This window comes from Arachis duranensis, unplaced genomic scaffold (assembly GCF_000817695.3).
Source record: "Arachis duranensis cultivar V14167 unplaced genomic scaffold, aradu.V14167.gnm2.J7QH unplaced_Scaffold_232527, whole genome shotgun sequence".
Classification (NCBI taxonomy): domain Eukaryota; kingdom Viridiplantae; phylum Streptophyta; class Magnoliopsida; order Fabales; family Fabaceae; genus Arachis; species Arachis duranensis.
The window spans coordinates 423,783-444,298 of NW_026264853.1; the positions used below are offsets into that span (position 1 = coordinate 423,783).

A 20,516-nucleotide genomic window follows, 5' to 3' on the forward strand; every position below is an offset into this window, starting at 1 on the left:
TCTTGTTAATGTATCTGCAATAACATTTTTGTCACCCTTAATATATTCAATTTTTATTGGATATTGTAACAAAAATAATTGACATCTTACCAATCGTCCATGATTATAATCAACTTTTAAATTATATCGTATAAAACCTGTTAGGTAACTTGAATCTGTCCTTAATGTAAATTCCTTGGGTAGTAAATCAATTTTCCATTTCTTTTAATTGCTGCTAGAGTTTCCTTTTCATGAGTTGTATATCTCTGTTCTGTTGGAGTAAAAGTTCCTGAAATATACCTGCAAAGTAATTCCTTTGGGGGATATTTAGAATCTAGTGATTCTTTTTCTTGTTCCAAGCTTTTTATAGCTTTCTTAGCTTTTAGACATCCTGACCAGGTTATGTCTGAGGCATCTGTTTCTACTATTAAGTAGTCATTTTCTTCTGGAATATAAAGTTCTAAAAGTTTTTCACATAATTCTTTAATTTTTTGAATTTGCATACTATCTTTTTCATCCCATTTCCATTCTTTTTTAGTACTTATTTTTTGAAATAAGCTTTTAGTGTATTCTGTTATATTTTTTAAAAATCCTTGATCAGAAATATAATTTATACACCCCAAAAATCTTTGTAATTGTTTTCTATCTTCTATTTTATTAGGAAATAAATTTACCTTTTCTAGAACATTTGGTTGAAGTTTTAGCTTTCCTTGAGTGGATAAAATTAATCCAAGAAACTCTATTTCTTGTTTTGCTATCCTTGCCTTCTTTTTGCTAAGAACTAATCCTTTTTCTTTACATCTTTCTAAAACTATTAATAATTTTTGAAGATGATCTTCTTTATCCTGTTTTGTAAAAATTAGTATATCATCAATGTACACTAAAACAAATTCATTTAACTCCTTTAGATTTTCTTCCATAAATCTTTGATAAATACCTGGGGCTTGTTTTAATCCGAATGGTAATACATTCCATTCATAGAGCAACACACTTGTTGATTCTTTTGTTGGGCAAGTAAAAGCAGTTAATTTCTTTGTTTCTTCGTCTAAACGAAGTTGCCAATATCCTGATTTTGCATCAAGAGATGAAAACCAAGTTGCTCCTTTGATTTTTTCTAAAATAGAATCTTTTCTTGGAAGTTTATGAGCATCACCAATAATTGCTTCATTCATCTTCTTATAGTTAATAACCATTCTTCGTTTTCCCCTTTTAATTTCATTATTGTTTTCGACATAAAAGGCTGGAGCCGCATGAGGACTTTTACTTAATCTTATAATTCCTTTTTCCAAAAGATCTCTACATTCTAATGAAAACTCTTCTCTATCTCTTGCGGAATAAGGGCTTTTATTTGGAACATTTATCTCTTTTGTAGGATCTTTTAATTTAATACTTACTAATTCGTTATTTGTATTTTTAATATCTAAAGGATTTTCAGCACAAATTTCATCCAAGAGTTCTTCTATCTTTATTTCAAGATTATTTTTTGGAATATTTATCTGAAAGTATAGATTTAAATAACATGTTTCTAATATAGAAAATATTTTAAACTTTAAGATCTTATCTATAGTAGTAGTTGGTATTTTTATACGTTTTGATTTTTGATTTATTGAAGAATCGTGTGGAGCTTTTAAAACTATATATGTTAATTCTTGAATGAATGGATGATATAGCTTTAAAAAGTTTTTTCTGTTATTTTTATAGTAATAAATGTAGCATTATTACTCAGTCTCTGAGTCTGTTTCTGAGACATATTCAAAAATATGTCTAAGTTATCATCAGATTCTTCTAATGGTTCCATGAAACAAGACTTAACAATTTCTATTTGTTTAGTAAGATCCTTTTTATCCTTCTTTTTCAGGCATTCATTTGCGTAGTGTCCTTCTTCTTGGCAATACCAACATTTACAATTTTCTTTTTTATTCGGGCAATAGTTATTTCTTTGTCTTTTGTTTTTATTGTTATTTTCTTTTCTAAAATATCTCTTTTTTCTCCAGTTTGGATAGTATTTTCTTTTTCTAAATTGATATTTTCTATTTCTCTGAAAATTTTTATTAAGCCCATATTTTTGGGGTATCTCTTCATTATCCTGACAGCAGATTCTAATTATATTTGCAAATCTTTTTTGAGTTGCTTCTTGCATACAACGTTCTTTTATTTCCTCTCTTATTGCAGAGGTTGCTCCACCAAAATTATTTTCAATTGTTCCTCTATTTATTTCTCTTATAAATCTTCCCATTATAAATTCATTAGCAGGATATGGAAGTTTTGTTATGTACATACTAAGATAATGATTTTTATCTTCTTCTTTTAATTTGTAATAATGTATTCTATATTCACATATATAAGACTCCACATTACATAAATCATATATATGAATATTAGCTAAATGATTTTTTGCTTCTTGATATTCTTTATTATAGACTTCTTGTCTATGATCTATAATATTTTTTCCAAAAAATTCTTTATATAGAATCATCATTATATATAATATCTTATCATAAGCTGTTGTTTTTGTTTCTAATTCTTCTATTATTTAGTTTTCTATTGATGTCATATAATCTCTTATAGTTCCTTTAGTATGAAATCCTATGTAATTCCAAATGTCTCTTCCAGACAATTCACTAAGTTTTGGATTAGTAAAGGCTTCTAATAAGAAGGAATTCAACCAGTTTTCAAAAATTTCTTTTTTGTTCTTTTTGCAGTCTAAATCGAGCATTCTTTCTCCTTTCATTTCCTGGATTTTAGGAACGTACTTTGATGGTATTTTTGTATACTTTGAATTTTTATTTATAAATCCATTTTTAAAAGCATAATTTTCAAAACCTGTTTCCCATTTAAATTGAGATTGATTATCCTTAGATGTTCCAGCTTCATTTTTTACTTGTATTGGAATTGCTGGTTCTTCGTCACTTGAATAATCTAGAATGTGTTCTTCATTTTCTATATTTTCAGCATTTACTAATTCTTCTTCTATTTGAAAGCCATGTTCCATAATATTATTTTCTTGAGACATTTTTAATTGTTTAAAAAGCATTGTGACTTCTTCTAATTTTTCTTCAATATTCATAATTTCAATGGTGGTTTTACTTTTAAGTCTGTTATGTTGATTATATTTTGAATTTTTTCTTCTTTGGGATTCTCTTTTTTCTTATTTCTTTGAAATTTTATAGATACTAATATTTCTTCAAGCATATCTACTATAGAATTTAATTGTGGGTTAAAAGTATGATGAAGATGTGGGGAATCATTTCCATGGTAGCATTTTTTAGAAATTCCATGTGAAAAATAAGTTTTTTCAGGTTTTTGAAGTCCTTCAATAAAACTTATAGTAAAATAAAGATTTTGAGAAAAATCATTTTGTATTGATTTTAAGAATTCAGTGTCATTACAATTAACATTGGTTAAAATTATTAATTTTTGATCTATTAGTTTTGATAATTTAATTATTTCTTCTCTTAAATCTTCTAATTTACTTTTTTCCATTAGGTGACGCTTTTCTTTGTGAATAGTTACGGTTTTAAGTTAAAAGTGTGATTTTAGAATGTGTGGTTTATATTTTGCCACATAAACACATCTTTAAAACAACATCTTTACCATATATTTCTCCTTTTTATATTTGTCGCTGTAATTAATGTTGGTGTTTGCTACGGTACGATGATAAATTAATACGTACTGATACGTTTAAGATATGGACAAATAACAATAAGACATGTGGAATTTATTTTCCACATCAGCATTTAATTTTTTCTTTTTTAAATATATAGTATATCACCACTTTTACTAAAACACCCTTTTAATTAAATAAAAATAAAAAATATTTATTTATTTAATTTTATAAAAAGACTTAAACATCCTTTCTTTATTTGATTAGACAAAAATATCCTTTTAAATTAATCAAATTTTAGAATTTAATTAATCCTAATTTTATAGTTTCAAATAATTAAAACAATAAAACAAAAACATATTAAAAAAATAAAGAATCAAAATTATTCTTTTTCTGTGTTAAACATATTAAAAAAACAAAAAATTAAAATTGTTCTTCATCTGATTCAGAAACCTTCTTATTCCCGCCGCCGAAAGTTTCAATCTCCATCGTTTTGCTGGGATGCCCTAGCCAATTACCCAACCCAGCAACCTTGGCTCCACACGACGGCTAAACGCGAACCCATCCCTCCCATCACCCTCGAGCTCCTCCTTCCTTTCTCCGTCATCGATCTCACTCCCTCACCTCCGTCCATCTCCCGCCGCCGTCGCCGAAACGAGCTTCAAAGCCACCGTCGGTATCGTGCAGCTCTGTTCCACCATCGTGCAGCTACTGTTTCAGCTTTGAAAGCACCGTCGCGCAGCTCGGTTCCATCGTCGCCGGGCTCGCCTCCTTTTTCCGTCGAGCAGCTCTGTTCTATCGTCGCCCGCGCTATCTTTATTCCACCTGTCATCCCTTCGGTGTGCCCTTGTCCCCCTTTTGCTCAGGATCTAGGGCTTTGTTCTGTTCTAGGGCTTCTAGCTTCTAGTTATTTTTTTATAACAATTATTGAATAATTGTTGTTAGTTAATTTGTGAACTTGTTCTGGATTGAACATTCATATAGTACTACCTTCAACATTTCGCTCGGCTATGGCATTTTCTTGTATAGCTGTTATAAATTCAAACTTGAATCCTTCAATCAGGTACAAATATGAAAATAACATAGTGATGGATGTTTCCACTTCTGATGGGAGCTCTCCTCTACAGTATCAACTTTATGGCAATGGAAAGATTGGAGTTGATGTGCCTCCAGGAGGAAGTCAAAATCAGCTTCTTGAGAGACAGGTCTATATTCTGCCTTGAACTGCACAACTTAACTTCATAAGGGGAATTACTTAGCTAGTGTTCTATCTCTGTTTACAGAAAGCTCATGTTCAGCAATTTTTGGCTACCGAAGATGCATTAAACAAGGCTGCTGAGGCAAAGGACTTGTCCGAGAAACTTATGAAACGTCTGTATGGTGGCACTGATGTTCCATCACGCTCAATTGGTATTGGAAGCACGTCTCAGAATGTTGGAAGTCTTAGGCAACTTGAGGTCTTCTCTTCAAAACATAAAGTCCATTAGTTACATTTTTACCTTGATAGAAAGTGTTACAAAGTATAATGTGCGCGCACGCGCAAGCGCCTCCACATCCCCTCCTAAATATCTTTCTAATTAGGGAAGAATTGATTGCTTTTTAAGTTTTCAAGACATTTAACATATGTATTTTTACTTTATTTATTATTTTGGAGAATGTTTAGGAATATTTTTTAGATACTACATCACTCATCTAGTATTTATTGTTGTGGTTATTATGACTTAAATTGGGTTTAGCAAAAATGTTCAATTCTATATTCTCCATTTAAAGCAGGAGAAATAAGAATTTACCACCTTATATGTTTCAGGGTTGATTGAATCCTTGGTTATGGCATTTTCATTTAAATTATTTAGGATCCCATTTTCATTACCTGATTAGATTTTCCTATTTAATTTAAGAATTTAAGCATTTAAATATTCCATTTCTTTATATGGTTCCTATTTTCAGCTTGATGTTTGGGCCAAGGAAAGAGAAGTTGCTGGTTTAAAGGCAAGCCTAAATACCCTGATGTCTGAAATACAACGCCTGAATAAGTTGTGCGCTGAGAGGAAGGAAGCTGAAGATTCTCTGAAAAAAAAGTGGAAAAAGATCGAAGAGTTTGATGCTCGAAGATCAGAACTTGAGACCATATATACAGCATTACTTAACGCAAATAAGGTAAATTCCACTATTTCCATCTTTCCTGTATAAGTGAAACTCTGGTATCTTTATTGTTCATCCTTGGGTGGTGCTGTTACCTTGTTAGAATCCTAAGATGATCACTTTTTCCAACTTAATTGGCCAATATTTGCATTGACTGTTGAGATGATCGATATTAGCGAAGTTTATGTACAGTGTTGGTACTTGGCATGGAATTCATATCCCTTGCTTCTGACACATTGTCTTTTTGCAGTGTATATTTTTCCCCGTTTCTATTTTTTAGGGAAAAATAGTTCTTTGAATTTTTATTTTACCCCCTTGTTAATCACATATTGCAGGATGCTGCATTGTTTTGGGGTCAGCAACCATTAACTGCTAGGGAGTATGCTGCAAGCACTATAATTCCAGCATGTGCTGTTGTTGTTGAGACTTCAAATAGTGCAAAAGATCTTATTGAGAAGGAAGTGTCTACCTTTTGTCGGTGTCCTGATAATAGCCTCTACATGCTTCCTTCTTCCCCACAGGTTTATAATGTTTCAACAGAAATTTTTTCCCCCACTTGTTGGTTGATGCATGGTAATTTGATAGATGGAGTTTCTTTTTGATGTCCCATCTCGACATTTTGGTATTCAAAGTTCTGAGTTCATTGAAGTTTAAAACAAGGAACATGAATAAATAAAATCAAGAAAGCAACAAGAGTGATCAGATACACCTAACTTTTCTTAACACCTTTAGGAACATGACTCACTTAAAGATATGTTCATTATTCAGATAGGCTAAACTAGTTGAGGGGTAATTTTTAGGGTGGCCATACTAGAAGAGATAGAATTAGGTATGAGTGCACCTGAAAACACTTGCGGTTGCCCCTATTGTTGAGTAGATAGTGGAATCTCAGCTTGTAGATTCCTCTGTTGAACAAAGGAAACCGATAGAGGCCCTGGTAAGGAGAGTGAACCAGATAGATGAGAATAAAAAATTAGATGTAAAGGAAGACCTAGAAAAACTGTAAGTTGAATTATTAAAAAGAGCCTTTTGAAACAGTTTTGATAGGAAGAGAAGAGAAGAAGATGAAGAAGATCGAAACTTTTAGAGGCATGAACGATGAAGGTTTCTAATCTAGAACGACGAAGGTTTCTAAGCCTAGATGAAGAACAATTTTGATTTTTTATTTTTTTAATATGTTTAACACAGATGAAGAACAGTTTTGATTTTTGGTTTTTTTAATATGTTTTTGTTTTGCTGTTTTAATTATGTTGATGTAAGTTGAATTATTAAAAAGAGCCTTTTGAAATCACCCTAGGATGGAGCAGTTCTGAAATTCAAACAGTACAGGGAAAGGGAGGAGCTTTAAATCGCGACGGAGATGGCTGAATGGAGGCTGAACAATGGCGGAATGGTGGCTGAAAGGCCGCGGAACAGAGGCTGAACAGAGGCTCGAACACGCGGCGTAGAGGACTGAACAGAGGGCTAAGCAGCTCGAACAAGGGTTCGCCAAAAAGGGAAGAACAAGGGTTGGCCAAAAAACAGACGCAGAAGCTTGGCTAAAAAGGAGGCGGATGCGTGGCGAACAAGGGCGACATTGCGCCGAAGCTGTTGCAGCGGCGGTGGCTGGACGTTGAGGAACGGCGACGAGAGATGGCTGTTTCGGTGCTTCCTCCAAGCTGCGTTCGAGTTCTCTTCTGTCTTCTCTGCGTTCTTTAGTGTGTTCGTTCAGAGGCCAGAGAGAGGGAAGAGAGGGAAGAGAGGGAAGAGAGGGAAGTGAGGGAGTGAGGAGGAGCTCGGTGAGAGGAAGGAGGAGAGTGGCTGAGTGAGACTGTGAGAGAGGAGGGGCCAAGAAGGTGCTGCGCGTTTTGGTTACTGGTTAGGGTTCCTCTAACCAACGGCACCAATTTGAGCAAATTTTAGAAAACCGGTTGGGTCCCGGTTCGGTTCGACCGACCGGTTCTCAACCGGTTCGACGGTCCAACAACGGTTTCTGAATCTTTCGGTTTTGATATATGACCGATTCTTTTTTTATACCGGTACACGGTTCGACCAACCGGTTCGAACAGGTTTTCAGAATCTTGGTCCGAACTGCTTTTTCTTTCGGTTCATGATTTGATCGGTTCGACCAGTTAGTTCGAACTATTTTCAGAACTTGGCGTTTTTCCCTTATTCTAAAAATCCGGCCAGGTGACAGTTCGGTTCGACCGACCAGTTCTTGGCCGGTTCGACAGTTCAATTGCGGTTTTTGAGATTGGAGGTTTTAACATTTGTCTGAGTTGTTTTTTGTAGCGGTTCATGGATCAATCGGTTCAACCGGCCGGTTCCAACCGATTTTCAGAAGATAGATTATAACAATTCTCTCATGTTGTTTTTATTTTAAAATGCTTAATATATTTTAGTATCAAATTTTCAATTAAGCTTACAACACAGAAGTGGTTCAAGGAATCAAAATGCTAGAGTGAAAATTAAGCTTCACCTAAATTCAACTATAATCGAACGAAAGACATAAATATTAATTTTCAACAAGAGTCCATAAAAAATATAGTGCATAATAATTTTTTAAGTAAAAGAGATGAAAATAACAAGTCTTAGTAGTTAATATAATCTAAACATGACTACATGACAATTACAATTATTTAATTTTTGTTTGACTCCTTTTGTTTATACTTATTGTAATTCCTGGTAGCAGATTCAATGAAATTACGCAGCATCAAGTTATGGGGCCTTAGAATCAAATCCAACGCAAGTCGCATCCTTGTACCATGATTAACCTGAAAAATATAAATATTTTAGGTTACCAACAAAACCATACACATTCGCAAATGAAATACCATTGTTTTTTTAGCAAAAAAAAAATTACATTTACTGTATAACTATACGTCTTCCTGTAGTTTGTCATCCAGGTTGCCACCCATACCCCACAATCATTACTATGTTAAATAAGACGCGGTTAGCTTATGCAGATAAAAATTTGAAAGAAAAAAACACAAATACAGATATTCCTTGCTTGTTCTCCTGTTTCTAGCATTTCCACAAATTCAAAATCAAGTATCCTTGGCCTGAATGGAGTGTTGTATTTATAGAACGAGTCATACTTGAGCATATCTTCCAGATATTTTGCCTATTCATATAGGAAAAAAATTAAATAAAGGACGATATTTGAAAAAAAAGCAATAGTAATTAACTCAACAAAAACAACAATCAACAATTCTTCCTGTTAACAACAATCAACAATCAAAGAAATTAACCCAGAAAAACAAGAATACTCAAAGAAATTGAATGAAGGAGGAGGGGAAATAGTTGGATTGATGTATTTCTCATGCATTCCCTTGTTCTTCACTTGCTTTAGCACAGGGGGGCTAACAAGATTTGTAACGTGGGAGCCGCTAAATCTTGAAAGGGGCTGCTTCTTCTTATGGCTTGAAGATGATGTCTCAGTGCAACTTTGCAGCAACACTTGGTTTTTCTTTTGTTTCGTTGGAGTAGAAAGTGCTGCACTAGGCTGAGAAGCATTGGAAGAAAAATCAATGTTTGGTTCAAGAATGAAAATTGAATGAAGGAGGAGAGGAGCTTGAGTAGTGGGGATTGCGGCTGGCGGAGATGCGATGACGGCGCCGATAATGGTGAAGATGCCTAGCTGCTATTCTGCTCTAATAGGGTTTTTACCTTTTAGGGTTGGGTTTGGTCCCCTTTTGGAGAAAGAAGGGAGAGGAAGTAGTAGCAGCATTTGGAGAAAGAAATAGGATGTCAAACACACTGGTATTTGCCAACTGTGTTTTCGGTACGCAATGTCTTTTTCAGACTTGTTACCATTTTTATTTATTTTATCTTATTACTTAATTGGTGTCACTGACTTAGTCCCTAACTAAACCGATCAACCGAACCGAAAACTGAACAAACCGTTAACCGAAAAACCGAAAAAAGCATATTTTGCTGTTTTTAGTTCGGTTAGGTTCGATTTTCGGTTCTGATAATAAAAACCCCAACCAAACCGGCCAGGTAAAAAACCAAAAAAAAAAAACAAAACACCCCCCCTCCCCCAAAAAATGAACGAAACCTAAACCTAAACCAGTAACCCCCATTCGGCCATTCCCCCAAGCCCCACTCCCAAACGAACCCTAGCCCCTCTCTCCCTACTCCCTAGGTCTCACAGCCTCGCTCTCTGCAACTCCCATCGCCGGTGAGAGACCTCCTCCCACCACCTCGCAGCCACCGCCACCTTCCTCCCAGCGCAGCCCTTCCACTGCTCCCACCCAGGACCTCCTCGCGGACAGAGCAGCCCAGCACTGCAGCACACAGCCAGCGCCCAGCGCTCAGCAGGTCGGCACCACCCTTGCAAGTCGCACCCACCACCATCCTCAGTCCCTCGCAACTCGCAAATCGCACCCAGCAGGCCAGGACCAGCCACTCACCCAGGACCACCCAGCGGACACAGAGCACCGTATCAAGTCAGATATGGAGCCCGAGCCACCAAGTCAGGTATGTAACTTTACTGAAATTGCTGTTTTGTTTGTTTTGTTGAATTACTGAAACTGCTTCTGGTTTGTGTTGTTCTGTTGAATTGATGAAAGTTTGAGTCTTGTTTTGTTTTGCTGTTTTGTTGAATTACTGAATTACTAATTGCTGTCTTTTACTCATACTGTGTTTCTTTCATTATTAGAAAGTTGGGGAATAGATTCTGTATTCCAATGTCATTGCTGTTATTTTTTTCCCTTTGATTGCTTGTTATTCAGTAGTGGTTTAGAGAAGGAAGTTCATCCTCGAAGGTTACCTAATTCATGACTTTAATCAAGAATTGATTCAGATATACCAAACCATTTCATGGAATGCTTTCTTAATTTTTCCCTTTACCTCCTTGTTTAACTAAAAGGCTAATGTAATGATTGTTTTAAAAACTAAATGGCTGTTGATAAATCTTGAAAAAACCTTGATTTATGAAGAGTATTAGGAAGTTTAAAGTGACAGAAGATTGCTACTACCTAACATGAGTAATTTGCCGTGGTGGAGCTGGTGTTTCCATAAGTTCTTTGCATTTCTTGACAACCAATATGCGACTTGTGTAGATCTTTGGGATGATAAGCAGTTTTTTCAAGATCATCCTGGTGCAGTGCCTATCACCACAGTGCAGGTACTTCCTAGCTTTCATTGCTTCCATTACCAATATCCATTGCTATCGTTTTGTGTCTTATTTCATTGCCTTTTAGCCTTCAGTTGGTGTTCTTAAGAGAGACCATCTGCTTACTTTATACATTAGTGATCTGATTTTCTCTCTTTGTTGAAGGGTGAGGAACTGAGAAAACTTATCGGTGCTCCAGTTTACATCGAATGTAGTTCAAAAACACAGCAGGTACATATATGTTCTCTGCATCTATAAAAGTTCCAAAGGTTAGATAATATCACGTCCCTAATGATATCTGCCTTTGAATACAGAATGTGAAGGCTGTTTTTGATGCGGCCATCAAAGTAGTTCTCCAGCCTCCAAAGCAGAAGAAAAAGAAGAGAAAGGGTCAAAAAACCTGTTCCATATTGTGATCTTCTCAGTTCTAAATTGGTAGTTGGCAGAGGATGACATGACTGTAGCCATTTCTTGGTAGTCTTTGCCATTCTATATCTTTGCTGCATAACACATGATGGTGTTGGTGTTCCGGAAACATTACTGAACCAAATGTTCGGACGAGAGGGACAAGAATCCGAGGAGGGTATTAGTCTGCTCATCAGCAGAAAGTTGCTGAAGCTGATGTAATTAGGGTAATTTGGTTTGATGTATGTGATTTGATATTAGTTGTTGTTAATTTTGACGAATTGTTTAATTCTTAATGGAAGAAAAGAAACATAATTTGTTTAGAAGAGAAGGCAATAATGACTTGGAAATATGTATTGAGATTCCTCTAGTAGATGCACTCACAGGGTGCTCTTTACCAATTCCTATATTAGGAGGGGAGAACTTGACTTTGTCATTTGAGAATACTGTTGTATACCTTGGATATGTAAAGGTTATTGAAGGTCAAGGCATGCCAACCCTTAAAAACGATGGGAAAAGAGGTGACCTCCATGTCAAGTTTCTAGTTGACTTCCCCAAAGAATTGAGTGATGAACAATGGCAAGAAGCTTTTAGAATCTTAGAAAATTGTTGTTAATGATGACCATAGTTGTACATTTGTATATTTTGTATGCAGATATGAATGCATTTGCTATCAGTTAAAGACACAAATTTTCTGTTAATGATAGATATACAATTCATGACTCAATGTTGGCATTGGATTATTTCTCCATAAGAAATAGCTGATAATTACATTTGTGTATATAGTACCTATAACCAGTTAACCACTGTTTTATGAATATCTTACTAGACTTCGCTGTAAATTTCATTTTATTCTGCATTCAACTTCTAAAATAAAAAGTTGGTAAAATAAATAAAAAATCTAATTATTCTTGAATGAAAATGATAATTAATTTTTATTTTATTATTTTAAAAATTTTCCTTATATTAGAGAATCTTTTTCCTCCTACTTTATAAGTTCTTTATCTTTCTTGGGGGAACTATTCCATCCGCCTATAGCTTATTAGCTTTGAGGAAGACAGAACAGACATCAAACCTTCAATATTTAAGAAAGAAAAAAAAAGCTATAAAGAATATACATATACATTATATACACATTCTTTTTCGTTAGTTTTATTTTCATTTGGACCAAAGAGAGAGAAAGTTCAGTCACCTATATGATATGCCGTACAATATTCCTATATTAAGTATTAACAAGTACTTATGATCAAAATCTAATGTTCTACCACTATCTGTCATTATCCTGATTCTCACGGTTTTCATCGTGAGGAGTTTCAGCAAAAACTTGTCCTTGGTCTCTAACATCTCTGAACATTGAAAAAAACGAGTTGAGACCCTCAGATGAAGCACCTCCTAAGATCCATAATAACATAGAACTGAATGAATTCATGGAACCGGGGTTCGGACCGCCTTCTGCTTGTCGAATATCAGCTTGCCCAGGAATCTGCACGGGGTTTAGGCTACAGAATAAAAGGCATTTCACAAGTTGAATTACATCAGTAGAATTTAAACCAAATTAGCTTCACCAAACTCTTATAAACTGATAAACAAAACCAGTCATTTACCATCCAAAGGTAATGCTCAAGCAGGGCTAGTTCGAATCTTAGAATGGAAATTAGTTTGACTTCATTACAATCTTTGTGATGTATAATAAGAAAAAAAGTTAAGTTCAATTCATTAACAATTAGCAATAATATCACTATATAAGTACATAGATCTATAAGAAAAATATCCAATCTCAGATCATTTGAACTCAATTAAAATCAGAATCAAAAGCAGAAATGCTATATAATACAAGTAGAAGCATATATCTTTGAACATGAATAAAAACAGAATCAATCAAAAAATTTCTAGTGCTGATGAATCTTTTTATAAGAAGGCTATTTTGAGTTATTACCATAACTAAGTAGAACTAAATGATAATACTGGCTAAAATCACATTCTATTGGTGAAAATTTTATAGTTCTTATACTGATTTGGCAAATCCTATAATAGATAAGGACTTAAGTGCAGCCACCACTACCGATATAATCCTACACAAGTTACAATGGGAACCAAGGAAAGTATTAATTAAATCAAAAGGGAGCTGCATACTTACACTGTCAACAACAATTACGTCAACTGAACCACTACGGATTAAGGTATCCACAAGACTAAGTGCTTGTTCACCACAATCTGGTTGTGAAAGCAACAAGTTTTCAGTATTCACACCAATGGATTCTGCAAGTGCCTTATTGAGAGCATGCTCAGCATCAACAAATACACAGTAGCCTGCATGAAATGAAGATATGAATGCAAGCATAAACTAACTACAAAATCCTTAACATAGATTCCTTACAAATACATCATAGTAGTAAACAGACAGCCCTTCTTACTTATCTTCGGTATTATGATGTTATTAATTGTGGTAACTTCATTTTTATGATCAAAATAGCATAAATTAAGCCTGAAATGTTGATATAGCCCACCAAGATACTTGTAGTACAAAATTTAAATTATACACATTATACCTCTTACTTCTCTCTCTGCCAAAAGGATAAGAGAAGTGGAAAACAGAACACAACCTGTTCACAACTTCTAAAGTCTAATGACCTTAGCCTGAAACATCAAGAAATACTAACAGTCTTACAAATTGCATGTTCATTATCCATGTTTTGAATCATTATGCTGAGATACTGAAGTAACGGTGCCTCAATTCTTGAATTTTCACTGATATCAAGCATTCGAACGAATTCCGCAACCACTTGGCGATCCATGAAACATCTGAACCATTTAATCAAATACAAAATTCAAAATTTTCAAGATAATACTAACAAGATCATAAGCAACGAGATTTTCCCAACAAGATCTTACTCAAGAATGGATGGATCATGTTTATCACCATAAGTAATTATCTCCACAACAGACTGCAATAAATCCAGCACTAATTCCTGCATAAAACAGCATGCATAATCACAAGATGCTTTTTGTTCAATGAAAACAAAATACCACAATGCGAATAAAATTGACTTGTGTTACCCTGTTACGCATGTTCACAACTTTGATCTGCTTCAGTTCATCAATTACGGATCTGTAACCGGAAAATCATCAACAGCAATATTTATAATAAACAAGTTAAAGTTCCGTAAACAACAAAAGCCTCATAAGGCACTACAGAAACTTAATTTCCACAGCAAACTTCACGAAAAGATCAGGTCACTACCAAAAAGAAAGATCATCAAAAATCTCAAAACAGACTCTTTAATCCTGTATAATAGCATTAATAAAAACAAGTTCTAATTCCGGTAACAAGAGTCCCATAAAGCACCAATGAAACTCAATTTATACAATCAAATTCATGAATAATCAAGTCACTACCTAAGAAGACCATCAGAATCTCATATCAAACCTTATCAAAGCAAATCCAGGACAATGTAATATATAAGAAACAAGTTCAAGCTCTGGAAAGTGGAAACAACTAAAGCCCTGTAATGCACAACAGAAACTCAATTTTCACTCTAAAACGCACAAGTGAACAACCAAGTCACAACTACACTACTAAAGGATCAACAAAATATCAAAACGAACCTTAGCAAATCCATAACAATATCATTGATAAGAAATAAGTTCGAGGGATATGATGCATGGCTTCGGGTACATACTGACCGTCGAAGTCTAAGGTTTTTTTCTTGGTTGAGCTTCTGCTCTTTGAACTCGAAGGAAGGAAACTGGAATGGAGATGGGTTTTTCTTCTGAGCAGTCTGAGAAGAGGGGGGCAGAATCGTGACGGAGACAGAGGCCAGGCGACGAACACAACTCAGAAGACGGTGGTGGGTTGGAAGAATCTGCGACGACCAGACGAAGACGATGGTGGCTGAGCGCCCGACGGACGGCGGCAGGAGCGCGATGGAGCAGATGAATACCAGGAACTGACGCGCCGAGGTCGAGGAAGAAGAAGCTGCGATTCTTGAAGGAGGAAGAAGCACGGACGACCAGACGACGATGGTAGTGCCTTAGAGCGACGGACGGCGGCAGTCCTTGCGGCGGTGGTGGAGAAGCTAGGGTTTCTGTTTCAATTTCCTTTATTGATTTGGGGAGTAGCTGTTAAGATAGAGGTATTCAAAGGGTATTTTTGTCTAATCAAATAAAGGAAGGATGTTTAAGTCTTTTTATAAAATTAAATAAATAAATATTTTTTATTTTTATTTAATTAAAAGGGTGTTTTAGTAAAAATGTGATATACTATATATTTAAAAAAGAAAAAATTAAATGCTGATGTGGAAAATAAATTCCACATGTTTTATTGTTATTTGTCCATATCTTAAACGTATCGATACGTATTAATTTATCATCATACCGTAGCAAACACCATTAATTTGTCGTGTTCCACATTCCTTCCTTAGTACACTGTTTTATAGGTTACCATACATGCCACATGTTAAAAGGTTATTTGCCAATCAACACATAATTATTCGTAGCCATTTAAAATCATACTACGAAAACGAAAGAACTCACCTAAATAAATACATTAAATGATTAAATACTTATTACAGTTTTTTTCTCCTGAAGCTTTGACCCAGCTTTGTGCAATGAACTTTCCTAATTTTCTGTTTATTCTGTTTATATTAAAGAATTCAGTTAAAAATAAAACATACAACGGTTGTTTATTTTTTGTAAGATTATGATATTGTTGAAAAAAATAAAAAGAATAGAAGGATTTTAATTAAAAAATATATATTAAGGTATATATTATACAGTACAGAGGTTGAGATCATTTTGAAAGAAAAAAAATTATTAAAAAAAAAGGAAAGTAAGTTTGTGTGCGGTCGTCCCGTCCGTCAGCGTGACGGCAGCAACGACTCGAAAACATGGCAATGGCGGCACTTTCTTCACCCTTCGCTCTCTCCAACTCTCATTACTATAACAACAGGAACTACACATTCAAAGCCTCTTATTTGAAACAAAGAACTACATTACTCCCCGTTCTCCATCATCGTGATCGCACTTTCAGGATCCGATGCACCAGCGACACCGGCGCTGCATTGTTGTTGAATTTCGAAGCGGTTATGAAGGAATGCAATGCTCGTGGTGTCCAGCTTCCTCTGGATATGGTGGACGCCGCCAAGATCACCGGCATTCGCCAACTCTTCCTTCATCGTTACTTCCAACTACAGGTCATCATTCTTCGATCTTCTTTATTATTGTTATTCAAAATTCAATAATGGTTAAGCTGAAATCTCTTGTGCTATGGTTGCAGGATTCGAATCTGGTAATGTCGTTTCTTATGAAGCACATTCCTATGCTTAGAACCAGAATGTTAGCTGATCCTTCTTTTCTATTTAAACTTGGAACAGAGGTTTAATTTCCATTTCCATTTCCATTTTTATTTTTTCGCACGAAATAATTACTTCATATGTTCCTACCAATTTTTTTACCGGCTTTAATGATTTAGATCTTACTTTGAATCGTTCCGTGGTTGATTCTATATCTATGTGTTTTGAGGCGTTGAGAATTTCATTCTCATAAGATTTGAACTTAAGATCTTGTGTTGATAACTTCGGCTATATAGCATTTCTCATAAAATTTGAACTATAGACCTCTGTATTATGTTTTGAAGTGTCAAGAACTTGGCCATATAGCACTTCTTGTAAAATTTGAACTTAAGAACTCATGTTAATGTGTGCAGGTTTTTATAGACATCTTATGTACTTTGGTTGCGGAATATCTCCAAAGACGTGAGGATTTCTGGAATGAGATTCATCTGGTCATTGGTGATATTGTGGTTGGAATTATACCTCTGGTTATTGTGGTGACCAATTTATCACCCATAGCTAGATTTGGAAACTATTCTTATGACTCCCAAGGTTTGCTTGGAGGCATTCAGCATACTATTGCATCTCTTCCTGGCAGGTTATTATATTCTCTCTACTCAGAAGAGTGTCTACTTTATAAATATAAGATGATTGGTTTGTAAGTTTGTTTAAGAATTTTCTCTACTTCTATATATGCATGTGCAGTACTAATTAATCGTTTAAGATCATTAGATAAGTCAAAGTTATTTTCTACTAACTTGAACAGATTGATTTCGTGACATGTTTCTATTTTGTTAAATATTGTATAACATCACATGTCAAGGGATGATTAATAATGTGGTATCCCATGTGCTGTAAATCAATAACATAACACGCCATTAACACCACATATATTTCATGCTAAATGTTGATATGATTTAACGTGACATGACATACATTTGAATAACAGTAATTTCATGAACTAAATTCAAGTGTCTAATGTGCACCATTAATTTGTGTACTTGTTAGAGATCTAGCTGAATGTGAATCCCATTGTTGATAATGTTATGATACCAAATTTCTACTCGAATGCAGTGTATTCGAAGCTGAAAGGCCAGGATGTAAATTCACTCTGAAGCAGCGCATTGCCACATACTTCATCAAGGTGCCTTACATTTTTGGAGGGGAAAAAACTTTTTATACTGTAATTTTGTTTGTAGTAGCAGTTTATTTCTTTTGACACATTTTCTGTTCAGGGTGCATTGCAAGGAATCATGGCCTTTTTAAGTGCTCTTATTGGTCAAGGATTTTTAAATGTTATAATGATGAATTCCAAAAGGTATACATATGTAAATATGCTTACCCTGATATCTTATATATTAAATCTTTTGAATTCTTGTCACAGAATTTATAGAAATAATCAAATATGATTGCTTTTATTGTTGTATTATTATTATATTTTTGTTTCCGTTTACCTATATAAAGCAGTGATGTATTATTTTTATTTGCATTGGAACAGACACAAGCCCTGTCTCAAGAAAACTGCTGTTCTTTGGGGTATGTATTGCTCTCTCTTAATTTTGTGAATTTGAGTTTTTGATTGGTGTGTTTTATTCAGTTGATGAAGAGATGGAAAAGATAAGTACATATCATAATTCCAAAATGGCAATTGAAAAACTAAATAGAGCTTCATATTAGTGTTGTTTCCACTTTCCAACCTCTTTTATTCATAGAAATATTTATATTTTGTTTAGCTTGCTAGTTGCTAGCAAGATGGTATGATTCAACATAACCTTTGGTTATTATCGATTTGGTAGACCAAGGGGATCATAAGCCAAATAAAACCATAATACTTTGACCCTTTTTTGTTTTGGTAAAGATTTTCCCATTTCTTGCATTTGTGTTCACCACCTTTGAATTAATTATTAACGATTTCATAACAAAAATATAAAAACACTCATAATACAAACTTATATTGAAAAAGAAAAAGAAAATCTTATATTGTGTTTGTGTGTTTTGTGTCTCTATTGCGTATAAAACACTTACAAAACACAACCTATATAATGTTATTTAGTCTGCTTAACTATTGGTTAGTTATTTTGCTCTCTTTTTACCAGGGATCTTTGCAGCTGTGTCATCTAACACTCGTTATCAAATCATTAATGGATTGGAACTCCTTTTTGAAGCATCTGTTATTGGAAAAAACCCAAACATTGCAAAGTTCTTCTCTTTCATTGTGAGATTTATTAACAACATCATTGGTGGTATGCAGTTTGTAGAATGGGCCAAATGGAGTGGTGTACATTGAGTGACCCCTTAACCATAATTATCTATACTTAACATTTGCACCTTTTTTTGCCTTTCATCTAAGGTTGGCTAAAAATTAAAAAGGATTAGCTAATTTGTGTCCTTAGTAATAGAAAATTTTATGCTTTACTTCAATAAATGCACAACAAATATATTGAGAATTTAAATTTTGCATAATTTTCTATAAAGATTTTTTTAATTTGTAAGGGCACATGTTAGCTAAACCCTTTTTTTGTTCACGTGCTTCATAGTTCACAAAATTGGGCATGGTCTAGGGTTATCAAATTCATATGTCTAGGTTATCAATCTAAGTATGGAAAATGTAAGATTGGTTTACAATCATTTAGGCCACTAAGTCCTTTTGTTTCTTTTTATTTTGTTAAGAATTCCATTTTGTTAGCTCAGTGCTCAGTTACATACTTTTAGGAGAAAACTAGTTGATGGTTAATAACAATATAACATTAATGCAGCATATATATAGTTTCATATGACCATTATTGTTCATATATATAGTGGAATCGTGTGCAGTATATATTGCGATTTTAGTGGACTGAAAGAATTTTGATCATAGAAGTTGCTTTCTTGTTCAATTCAATAATTGAACACACACAGACAATCAAACACTGGTGTTTTCTAGTCCAAGTTTTAAAATTGCCCCCCCCCTCCCCCCCTTTCTTTTTTATCCAAACTATTTTTTTGGAGTTAAACCCTAAAATGGTCCCTTAGATTACCGTCATATACTAAAATCGTTTTTGAGATTCTAATTGCACCAATTACGTCCCTAAGATTGAAAAAAATGCACCATATTAGTCCCTGACCTATTTTCCATTAACGACGTGATGACATAGCATGATGACGTGGACTGTAAGTGACACGTGTCACTTCATGATTTGGCCACGTGTAATGGTATGATGATGTGGTGACCAGTGACATGTGTCGTGCTGACGTGGATGGTTGTGCCACGTGTCACAATGTTATTTGGCCACGTGTTTGTTTGTGCCACGTGTCACAATAGTATTCGTCCACGTGTTATTCATTATGTCATCATTGTATATGCACCAAATTAGTCCATCACTTTGCATTAAGTAACTCATTTTAGTCCTTGAAATTGAATGTCGTGCATCAAACTAGTCCTTTTACCAATTTTTTTCTCATTTTTTTAATTTAAAATTTTAATATCTTGGATACACTAATTTCAATTCTATTTTTTCATATATCGTTTAAATACAAGTGCTTTCATAAAAATGTTTAAGATTTAGTTTTAATTATATAATTTTTTTAATAATTTAATATCGGTAAATTTTGTAATATATAAGTATGATATTATAAAAAAATAAGTATATGATTGATTAGACACATTTTTTCATAAAAAACATGTGTTTTTAACAAGAAATTAATAATTAAAATAAACATTTTTTTCTTATGAAATACATATTTTCGTTATGTGTAAATGAGTTAGATTGAAGGCACTTCAAGCACCCTCACTACCATCTTTGAACTCTGCAGTCTAGACGAAAGAGGTCGGAGATGGTAATGAGAGAAGCTTGAAATGCCTTCACGTCAACTCTAAGTCGGCAATTAGGATATTTGCAAGAGAAAAAATATTTTATAAAAATACTTTTATTTGAAGAACATGTGAAAAAAAAGAATTGAAATTAATGTATTAAAAAAT

At 34.2% G+C, this 20,516-nt stretch overlaps 4 protein-coding genes and 1 long non-coding RNA gene across 5 annotated transcripts; 3 read left to right on the forward strand and 2 right to left on the reverse strand.

Annotated features, from left to right (window-relative positions):
- Positions 1-4,650: 4,650 nt before the first annotated feature.
- Positions 4,651-6,745, forward strand: LOC127744263 (AUGMIN subunit 5-like). Its single transcript, XM_052256545.1, has 4 exons — positions 4,651-4,788; positions 4,867-5,040; positions 5,531-5,740; positions 6,061-6,745. Exons 1-4 carry the CDS (start codon positions 4,672-4,674, stop codon positions 6,325-6,327), a joined length of 768 nt encoding a protein of 255 aa, XP_052112505.1. The 5' UTR covers positions 4,651-4,671; the 3' UTR covers positions 6,328-6,745.
- Positions 6,746-7,278: 533 nt separating this feature from the next.
- LOC127739745 (uncharacterized) lies at positions 7,279-11,942 on the forward strand. The gene is made up of 6 exons (XM_052256489.1): positions 7,279-7,336; positions 9,381-9,488; positions 9,893-10,186; positions 10,771-10,835; positions 10,989-11,054; positions 11,138-11,942. Exons 1-6 carry the CDS (start codon positions 7,279-7,281, stop codon positions 11,237-11,239), a joined length of 693 nt encoding a protein of 230 aa, XP_052112449.1. The 3' UTR covers positions 11,240-11,942.
- Positions 11,943-12,311: 369 nt separating this feature from the next.
- On the reverse strand, positions 12,312-13,834 carry LOC127744187 (uncharacterized). Its single transcript, XR_008005287.1, has 2 exons — positions 13,366-13,834; positions 12,312-12,727 (listed from the first exon to the last, which is right to left on the reverse strand). It is a non-coding gene; the product is annotated as an uncharacterized LOC127744187 (long non-coding RNA).
- Positions 13,835-13,871: 37 nt separating this feature from the next.
- On the reverse strand, positions 13,872-15,351 carry LOC127744186 (protein TRANSPARENT TESTA 9-like). The gene is made up of 4 exons (XM_052256465.1): positions 14,913-15,351; positions 14,286-14,337; positions 14,121-14,197; positions 13,872-14,030 (listed from the first exon to the last, which is right to left on the reverse strand). The coding sequence occupies exons 2-4, from the start codon at positions 14,295-14,297 to the stop codon at positions 13,874-13,876; spliced, it is 246 nt and encodes an 81-aa protein (XP_052112425.1). The 5' UTR covers positions 14,298-14,337; positions 14,913-15,351; the 3' UTR covers positions 13,872-13,873.
- Positions 15,352-16,039: 688 nt separating this feature from the next.
- On the forward strand, positions 16,040-19,308 carry LOC127744277 (protein RETICULATA-RELATED 1, chloroplastic-like). Its single transcript, XM_052256563.1, has 7 exons — positions 16,040-16,420; positions 16,504-16,602; positions 16,933-17,156; positions 17,633-17,702; positions 17,794-17,876; positions 18,057-18,094; positions 18,655-19,308. Exons 1-7 carry the CDS (start codon positions 16,115-16,117, stop codon positions 18,843-18,845), a joined length of 1,011 nt encoding a protein of 336 aa, XP_052112523.1. The 5' UTR covers positions 16,040-16,114; the 3' UTR covers positions 18,846-19,308.
- The last annotated feature ends 1,208 nt before the right edge of the window (positions 19,309-20,516 follow it).

What these genes read in the sequence shown, in the direction of transcription:
- LOC127744263 (XM_052256545.1), top strand. Translation starts at nt 4,672, where the DNA reads ATGGATGTTTCCACTTCTGATGGGAGCTCTCCTCTACAGTATCAACTT. An exon ending in ATCAGCTTCTTGAGAGACAG is followed by an intron (nt 4,789 to 4,866) that starts GTCTATATTCTG and finishes CTCTGTTTACAG; the next exon opens with AAAGCTCATGTTCAGCAATT. An exon ending in CATTACTTAACGCAAATAAG is followed by an intron (nt 5,741 to 6,060) that starts GTAAATTCCACT and finishes CACATATTGCAG; the next exon opens with GATGCTGCATTGTTTTGGGG.
- LOC127744277 (XM_052256563.1), top strand. Translation starts at nt 16,115, where the DNA reads ATGGCAATGGCGGCACTTTCTTCACCCTTCGCTCTCTCCAACTCTCAT. An exon ending in TATTTAAACTTGGAACAGAG is followed by an intron (nt 16,603 to 16,932) that starts GTTTAATTTCCA and finishes TAATGTGTGCAG; the next exon opens with GTTTTTATAGACATCTTATG. An exon ending in ATAATGATGAATTCCAAAAG is followed by an intron (nt 17,877 to 18,056) that starts GTATACATATGT and finishes GCATTGGAACAG; the next exon opens with ACACAAGCCCTGTCTCAAGA.
- LOC127744186 (XM_052256465.1), bottom strand. An exon ending in CATGATCCATCCATTCTTGA is followed by an intron (nt 14,031 to 14,120) that starts GTAAGATCTTGT and finishes TAAATGGTTCAG; the next exon opens with ATGTTTCATGGATCGCCAAG.
- LOC127739745 (XM_052256489.1), top strand. Translation starts at nt 7,279, where the DNA reads ATGCGTGGCGAACAAGGGCGACATTGCGCCGAAGCTGTTGCAGCGGCG. An exon ending in AGCCCGAGCCACCAAGTCAG is followed by an intron (nt 10,187 to 10,770) that starts GTATGTAACTTT and finishes CGACTTGTGTAG; the next exon opens with ATCTTTGGGATGATAAGCAG. An exon ending in GTAGTTCAAAAACACAGCAG is followed by an intron (nt 11,055 to 11,137) that starts GTACATATATGT and finishes CTTTGAATACAG; the next exon opens with AATGTGAAGGCTGTTTTTGA.